Here is a 9,156-nt window from a genome sequence, read left to right on the forward strand (position 1 = left end):
GGAACGTCTGAAGACCAAGCTAAATCTGCCACCACCACGAAAGATCCCTTAATGACTGCAATAGAAGCAGCCGGCATGGACCAGGACTTGATAATTGAAGAAAATAACACCGCAGACACTAAAGCAGCTGATGTGAATCAAGATAATATAGTCGGGGACAACATCACCACGTCCACAGGTAGGGAAAGACTTATGATAACATTTCCAGAAAAATGTAACCTCTCTCTGGAAAACAAATATACCTGGTATATGGCTCTATTAAAACAACACCCTGACTGTAGGCCACTCTTTAAGGAAGGGAGGAATGCACCATATATCACATTAATCAATGGTCAGCAATATAACACCATGATAACAGATGGCTTCCAGGGACAAGTAATGAAACCTATAACTGGCTTACAACGTACTGTGGTCATTTTTGACGTACCTACTTATATAAATGTCAATTTATTACAGTGTCCACCAGGATTCCAGTGGCTAAAATGACGGATGGTTGGGAAAAATCCAAGGCCACAACTCCTAGGAGCAGTATCAGGACCTATTGACACAGAAACTCACATCATCGGTGTTGGAAGGAAGAAAGTTGCTCCCTATGTTCCAGAGCCAGACCTGTGTCAAAAGTGTAGCAAATGGGGACACAAAAGTTGGCGATGTCGAGCTACATATGTGCGATGCAGATACTGTGCTGGGGGACATCTCTCAGAGGAGTGCTGGGAAAAGATTCAACAGAAAGTAGCTGTACCACCGAAATGCTGCAACTGTGGAGGTCAACACAATGCAAGTTCTCCAGTATGCCCTAAAAAACCACGCTACAAGACTCTACCACCAAGTATACCAAGTATACCCACTACTGTATACCAAACTGCTCCTCCACCTACAAGAACTGCTTGGAACGTCACAGCAATGCAGGAAGAATTTCCACCTTTGCAACAGGAGAAAGCAACAACTAATTCTACAACTAAGGTGAGGTCACTATCCGTTACTCAGTCAAATAAAGTAAATATAGTGGCTAAAGAGCAGGAACGACTAAGTATAGCAGTGGACAAACTTACTACATTGTTAAATGAAAGTATAGAAGAATTAAGAGCAGATAGAGTAAGGCTTGAGAGAAAGATGAAAGAATACACAGACTCAAAATTTAAAGTGCAGGAATTAGTGCATCAAAACATACAAAAAGTCCAACAGGAAGTACAGGAATTTGTGCAACAAGACATTCAGAAAGTACATCATGAATTACAGGAAACTGTGTATCAAGGCATTCAGAAAGTTCATCAAGAAGTAAAGGAAACTGTGCATCAAGAAATACAGAAGGCTAACTGTCAACAAGCAAAGAATATGGAATCTATCATGGAAAAACTTGAAATTTTGAAAAAGCGAGATAAGGAGAGACACGAAAATTACGAACAGCTATCTAGGAATATAGAACTAATTCTAGAGAAATTTGAAGCCTTCAGAAGAGAAGTCATTGCTAGCCAGAACAATAAACAGTGGCCCAAATCAAAATGATGCAAAACCCTACAATGAATAACAAAATTTTCCATTTATTGACATGGAATGTTAATGGACTAAGAGATAGGGTAACTGATATACATGCATTTATTCTTCAACAGAGCCCTGACTTCATAGCTGTACAGGAAACTGGACCAGAGGTGTATGAACTCAGAGGATATTATCAACATATTCTTAGTTGTGATGATGGAAGCAGTAGAGGTATGGTTACTTATGTTAAGTCTGGACTTCCAGTTACCTTGGTGGAGAAAGGAGTCAATGGGGGAATAGAATATATCACTGTGTGTCTACATTTATCAAATAACTATATATATATCACTAATATGTATGTTCATTCTGGTGCCCTGTACATTGATAATTTACCTCCGCACATATTAGAAGAAAGTACAATTCTTTTGGGTGATCTTAATGCTAGACATGTAGACCTAGGTAGTTTTAAGACTTCTAATACTAATGGCGTAAGGTGGGTAACCTTTCTTAAAGCTAATAATGTACAAATTACTGGTGCCAAAGTCCCTACACATGTTCAGGAAGACTAGATTATGTTGCTTTATTTAATATGCCATTTTGTACGTGTGAAACTAATGTTGTACCATCTCTTCTCAGTGACCACTTTGCCCTTAAGACATATATCACCCTCTCCACAACCAACATAGTACACAGAAAAAGGTTAAGCATCCCCTCAAGTAAATTTCCTGGGCTCCTGATCAATGTTAAGAAATGGTACAGTAATAACAATATTAATTTACAAGATGCCAATGATATTTATCAGGGATTACTTAAAGTAATTAATGAATATGTAGACAACAACAAGACTAGGCAGAAGCACACTCATAATCAAAAGAGATCATATGCACATGACCCTGTTATATTAAATTGTCAGGATACAATGGCAGCCTTACAGAGTAGATGGCAAGCACAGCCAAATGATCATGATGTCAAGAGAGCTATGGGAACAGTTGCTAAACATTTGTCTGAGCTAAAGAGAGACATGAGGAAGAAGTATTGGGATGAGTTTCTAAATAAAATTCGTAACACCAAATCAATACAGGAAGTTTGGTATCACGTTAATAAGGTCAAAGGTAAGAAAACTTCAGTAACCAGTGACTCAAATCCTGCAAAAAAGGTCAAAGAACTCATTAAACAATGGAGTTCTGCTTCTGTTTTGTCTGGTCTGCCTGTTGGACATCAAATTGCTCTGGCAGAGAATAGGTTACAAAGGTTACAATTAGTAAATCATAATGTTAAGTTGGATGATGACACTTGTGTACCTATATCAATAGATGAACTATTATATGCTGTCAAAAGTGGTAAATCAACAGCCCCTGGTGAGGATGGACTTACATTTAATATTATAAATGCATTACTGAATATTGACGGGAAAAATCCCATACTAGATATGTTTAATGTCTTACAGAAATAGTACTTTACTCCCAGCATGGAAATCAGCCATAATTATACCTGTACCTAAGAGTGATGGGAAATTTCGACCAATCTCACTTACCAGCTGCTTGTGCAAAATGATGGAAAGAATTGTCTTACGTAGGTTAATCTATAAAGTGGGTGATAAAATGTCTGAAAATTTATATGGTTTCATGAAGGGACGTGCTACTAGCGACTGTTTTGTTCATTGCTTAGCTAATACCAGTGCTTCTTGTCAAGTATATGTAGATTTGAAAGGTGCCTTTGATAGATCTAATAAAGAAGTTATACTAGAGGAACTTGTATTGAAGGGAGTCAAAGGAAAGTTATTAGGATGGATACAAGACTATTTGTATAATAGAAAAGGTAAGGTTTGGTCACAGGGAACACTACCAGATGAAGAAACATTCGAGTTAGGTACCCCCTAAGGTGGAGTTCTGAGTCCTATGCTATACAATATACTAATGGATAAAATTGCTAGATATGAATTTACACAGGGTACCAAAGTCATCATTTATGCTGATGACATACTTATTCAATGTGATACACCTCAAACACTTAGCAAGGCTGTGAATGAACTTGAACAACTATGTACATACATGGGGCTTGTCATAAATGAAAACAAAACTAAATTTCAAGCTAAACAGAAAAAGTGTAGGAAACCTACTGTAAATGGTGTAAAAATTGAGCGTGTCCTTAACTACAAATATTTGGGTGTACAATTAGGTTATAGAAATGCTAATTATTGTATTGAATATGTTAAAAATATGTGTGTATCTAGGCTAGCCCCTCTCAAAGTCTTAGCAAAGAGAGGGTCAGGTGTTGGTGTACCTATACTTCGCATGTTTTATATATATATGATACGTTCCCTCATAGATTATGCTTCACTTGTGTTGGTGCAATACAATACACAACAACTTAAATGCTTAGAAGTCGTACAAAATAAGGCAATGAGAATTATTTTAGGGTGTGCTACAACAACTAAGATAGAGGTATTAAGAAGAGAGTTAAGATTACCCAGTATTATTTTAAGAATAGAAGAAATAACGAGTCGAACTGTATGTCGTATAGTGTGTAATGGTACAAACTCTCTCCAAAGAGATATATTAGCATTATATAATGATAATCATGTAACTAACAACCCATATCTTCGCAAAATATGTAAGGTTCTAAGAAAGTTTGATATTATGAACGAATTTAATGCCCTCATAAGAAGTAACTACTATATCACCTGGAATCCATACAATGTAAAAATTGACATTGAAAAGCTAAGTAAACCAAAGGAACAATGGTATAAATACGAATTAAAAGCACATTTTCTTGACAAATTGTCACAATACCCACGGAAACAGGTGGTACATGTGTACTGTGATGGGTCAGTTGAGGGTACCAAGACAGGATGTGGGGTGTTTATAAGGGAATATTCTTCCTCTGAAGAATTTCAAGATTATGAAATTTCCAAAAGACTACCAAATAATTTGTCATCAACCAGAACTGAACTATATGCTATCTTAGAAGGCTTACATATTATTACGAGTATGGGTAAAAATGTATACTTTTTTGTCGATAGTCAGAGTGCATTATATGAACTTGTATCTTCCTCTCCAGCTGATTGTGATGTTGTTAACAAATGTTTAAATATTATATATAACCTGGAGAGAAACAATACACATATTTATTTTGTATGGGTACCATCCCATATAGGATTGTATTATAATGAAAAAGCAGATAGTCTTGCACGAAATACAATTAGAGATGTTAACAATATTCCTGGTAATGAATACACATATAAACATGTAAGGTCAATAATAAGATCAAATGTTATTGCTAACATGGATATAGACCTAGATAAATGTTGCGAGATGGGTAGTGTAAGTAGCAAGCATTATAAGGCAGTATTAAATAATACAAAGGAATATCCATATGGTAGACATAGTTCCCAAATGGATTTAGTCACTATGAGACTCAGACTGGGATATAAATATTACTGGGAGGTGTACAGGGAAGCTGAACCTGAGCCCTGTACTTTATGCGCAAGGCCGAAAGGACATTCACTACAACATTATATACAGTATTGCCCAATAATCGATGAATTTAGACCACAGGAACAATGGAACCTCATTGAGCTCATATGCTATTACATAAATAATTATATCTTAACTAAAATTGTAAAAAAAAAAAAACATCCAATGTTTGCTTTCAAACGTTAAATACAACACTGTGATATTGTAATATAAACATTTATTTTGATATAACTGTAATAAACAAATTTAATATAAAATGTATAGGGGTTAGTTGGCAAGACCCAACTCTCTCCTTTGTTGTACATCAACAATAAACTTATTGAATTGAATTGAATTGAAAACTCATTTGTGGGAACTGGCATAGATCACCGTGGCAACACTGTTGTTGACCGTTAGTCGATGCAATTACAGCAGTGGAAGTGGACGTGTAAAGTTGGTGCTGGACTTGTTATACAACCGTAATACGAGCAGAAATAGTTTAGATTTTCAATAAATTGTGTACCTCCGGTTGCTCAGTAGTGATAATATATATATATAAATTTCTTTTAGGATTCTGTTCCAAGAATACACGAGGTGGCTTGGTCCAGGCAAAAGCATGAATAATGAATTAGTGAAAATCAACTAATGAAATTCAATTTTGTATTGAACTCTTAAGATTTATAGAAATAAGTTCAAACAAACTTGCGATTACAACAGACTAAACGTAACCTTTGTGTTCGATAAATAGGTGGCTATATCGTCATAGTAATAGTAAAGAAATCAAGTTCTTTGCAATGCTATCAACGACAGATCTTCAAGCAATAATCTACCGTAATATCACGTATCTCCTTGGGAAACTGGATCGGAAAGGTATGTACAATTATTAACATTGTTGAAATGTTCAGTTCAAATTGCACGCTGTATTGCCAAGATAGGTTCACGGTCCCAGCCACTTCATGAAGGACAATGTTTCAAAGCCATTGCTGCGGTGATGTATAAACTTTATTTTCTGTTGAACATGTACCAAGGGCCCGACTTGAGGCAGAGGATCGCGATTGAAATAGTCTGGAGTCGACCGGAAAATTCTATTGTGGTAAAATTCCAGAAGCACGCAAGCACATTGAAACATGCGTGTCCAAAAGCTCCAAAACTGACTTTACTTACCCTAACAATTTGGTAGAAAAATATCATTTAAATGCAATAGAGAAGCGCTTGCGTGTTACTAGAGCAACCACGTTTATTTTAATGCAGTACTGAGAGAATTGTGGTTAATTGTTGATATAGTGCTATGGAAATTTTGTCTAAGCCGGAATGCAAGCCATAACAGGTTGTTTGCGGTTAGTCGTCCAAACTAATCATTTCGGAGAGTTTGTTCAAGAAAACTAGTGTTACATCGACTTAGAAGCACCAATAATATTCTTGGATTAGCTAACTTGGTTTGTTCTATGATAACGGGATTAGGATGTTAATTTCTACTTGGAATAACTTGTCCAGTAGCGTGTATCTTGATGTACAAACCTACGTGAAACGGTTAATTAAGGATATTTTGTGAAGCAAGGGTGCATACGTCACAGTATCAGCCGTGGACATTATGTCCTAAGGAGATAAGGGCTTTATTTGCGATGGAGCGCGTTCGAGTATTGTATTTTCGCTTGAAAGCAGGGTCTGTTGACGGCTGGGAGCTCGTGAACTGTGTGGTTTCATCTCTTCTCGCAACAGCAGTGAGAACCGTCAATTTGTAAATTTACTACGGTTAACACGGACAAGTTGATCTGTGAAAACTATTTCCTCGCGTACAAGGAGACTAGACTCGTACTGGATTATTTTAGTTGTGCACATACTAGGTATAGCGTTAGAAAATTAAGTTAAAATACATGAACGTAGGATGAGATTTTCTTGGCTGGAATAAATAAAAAACCTTGCTACAAGCATGTCTACAAACGAAGCCGCTAGGACAATGTACAGACGCCATGCGTCTGTCCAGTCCAGTCAGTCAGATAGAGTCCAGTGGTTCTTTGCCTTGCTTGGGCAAAGCACACTTTTCACCATTTGTCAGAATGCCATTCCCCCCTCCTTTCCAAGGTTCAGTTTCAAAAGGGGCATTCTAAATAGGCAAATATGACTAAATTCCTTTATTTTCTTTAGCGCGTCATTACTTGATACGTATTACGACTTAACGTAATTTACGTAACTTTCATTTCCCATACTTCTGATATCTTTAGCCCCTCCCAACAATGTAATTTCAGCAGCTGACAACAAAATATATTAATTGAAAGAAAAATGCAGAAGACGTGTTTCTGTGGCCACGCGTACAAGAAGACGCGGGTATTTTTCTAGTTACGATCATGGGTGCACTATAGCAATAGAAAATTATTAATTTTGTAAATTAAAATGTATCAACGTAATATGCAATTTTGTGGGCGGAAGTGAAAATAAAAAATACCTTGCTACAAGCAAATACGCTAATGAACGAAGTCGGTAGCATAGGATCGGGACGCCATCTTGTCTGTCAATTGACGGCCTCGGTACCTCCGACAGTACCTCGCCAGGTACATTTTCATGAATGTTATGGAGCGGAGATACATGCATTCCTTCAAGCTGCAAGAACTTTGTATACCCCGCAAGCTGAGAGAGTGGTTGAAAAGCTTCAACGTCTCTCACGACGACGACAACGAGGACAAGCCGGATGACATTTCTTACGTGATCTTACGTTGATACTGGACGCAGGTCGCTAGACCTATATGTCCAGATCGGTGACCTTCGATTGGCCAGATGCAGAAATTACATCTTGGTCATCCTCCGGTAGGTCTTCGCCGGGTGTGCCAGTAAATGTAATAGTTTTTTCATAGTCATATTTTATTGCCTGTCTCTCCCAGTGCTTATCAAGTTTCGTTTCAAATTCTCTTAAAGATTTTGCCTTTATGACACTATTGGGTAGGCTGTTCCAAGCATCCACTACCCTCACTTGGAAAGCACCTTGTCGCAGTCTAGTCCGGCTCCTTGGTTTGAAGATCTTTAAGATGTTGCCCCGAGTTGGTCCTTTTCTCAATTGGAAATTGATGTTAACAGCAGGGTCATAGTACTGATTTAAAATTTTGTAGACATCCACCATATCTCCACGTAATCTTCGATATACTAAAGTTGGAAGGTCCAGCTTCCTTAGTCTTTCCTCATAATCAAGGTTTTGTAGGTGTGGCACCATCTTGGAGGCTCTACGTTGAACATTTTCTATTTTCTTATAAGGTGACCAGACGGACTGAGCATATTCCAGGTTAGTTTAGTTTAGGTTAGACGAATTTATCCTTTTATTTCTTCGACGTCGGCATCTATCATAACAAACATGGCGTACCATTCGTCCAACACGACTTCGTTATTTACACAATCTGTTTTAGCACCTTTTTTGCTTTTTATTTCCGCTCACAAAATTACATATTACGTTGATACATTATAATTTACAAAATTGATAATTAATTTTCTATTGCTATATTGCGCCTATGGTCGAAACTAAAAATTTACTGAGACACGTCACCATCATAGGCGATATTACGTGCGATACTGTCGCACGGCGTAACAATTTTTTAATCCTAAGATTAACTTGGGTCAGCACAGGTTAATTCAAGCCCAGATCAGGCCAGATAGGCCAAAACCTATAATTGCTTTCCTCATCCCGTTAACTTACTGTGGTCACAATTCACCCCGCCCCCAGAAAAAACAAAATTTTCCCCTGGGGGAGAATTTCACCCCTAATGAGAACAGCCGAGTTAGACGATGGGTTTCACATTGTGGACCGGGTTGTCTCCAACTCTAGGTGACGTTAATAAGCGCTGTTACAAATACAATAGCTGTAGGGCTTCCTTGGACTTGAGGGAACACGGGGTTCTGCCGTCGTCTGTTAATTGTCCGATGTACAATAATAATCAGGCCGTCAGCGAAACTACCGTAATTCAGTGACGACGACCACGATCCGGATGATCTTTAGATACTTCAGATGAAGTTCTGGAAGAGGCGCCTTTGACTCCAACTCGATAACCTGATTGCCGTTATTCCCGGCATGTACGGTGGTAGTGGTTGTGCTCTACAGTTAAATTTGTTCTTGGCTTTCCCATATTTTATCTAGACTTGATTCAAACAAATTGTAAAACGGTGTCTGCATTGGCCATCCATTCTGGCAAATCATTCCAAGTATTTCGTGGACGGACAACTCGTCCACAGGAATATGGAC

General features: G+C 37.8%; 1 protein-coding gene across 1 annotated transcript; it reads left to right on the forward strand.

Moving 5' to 3' along the window:
* The first annotated feature begins 249 nt into the window (after positions 1-249).
* LOC143022831 (uncharacterized) lies at positions 250-2,048 on the forward strand. Its single transcript, XM_076181209.1, has 2 exons — positions 250-963; positions 1,611-2,048. The coding sequence occupies exons 1-2, from the start codon at positions 490-492 to the stop codon at positions 2,046-2,048; spliced, it is 912 nt and encodes a 303-aa protein (XP_076037324.1). The 5' UTR covers positions 250-489.
* The last annotated feature ends 7,108 nt before the right edge of the window (positions 2,049-9,156 follow it).

The sequence above is a fragment of the Oratosquilla oratoria genome, unplaced genomic scaffold (assembly GCF_046742065.1).
Source record: "Oratosquilla oratoria isolate Oo_2021 unplaced genomic scaffold, ASM4674206v1 SCAFFOLD195, whole genome shotgun sequence".
Lineage (NCBI taxonomy): Eukaryota > Metazoa > Arthropoda > Malacostraca > Stomatopoda > Squillidae > Oratosquilla > Oratosquilla oratoria.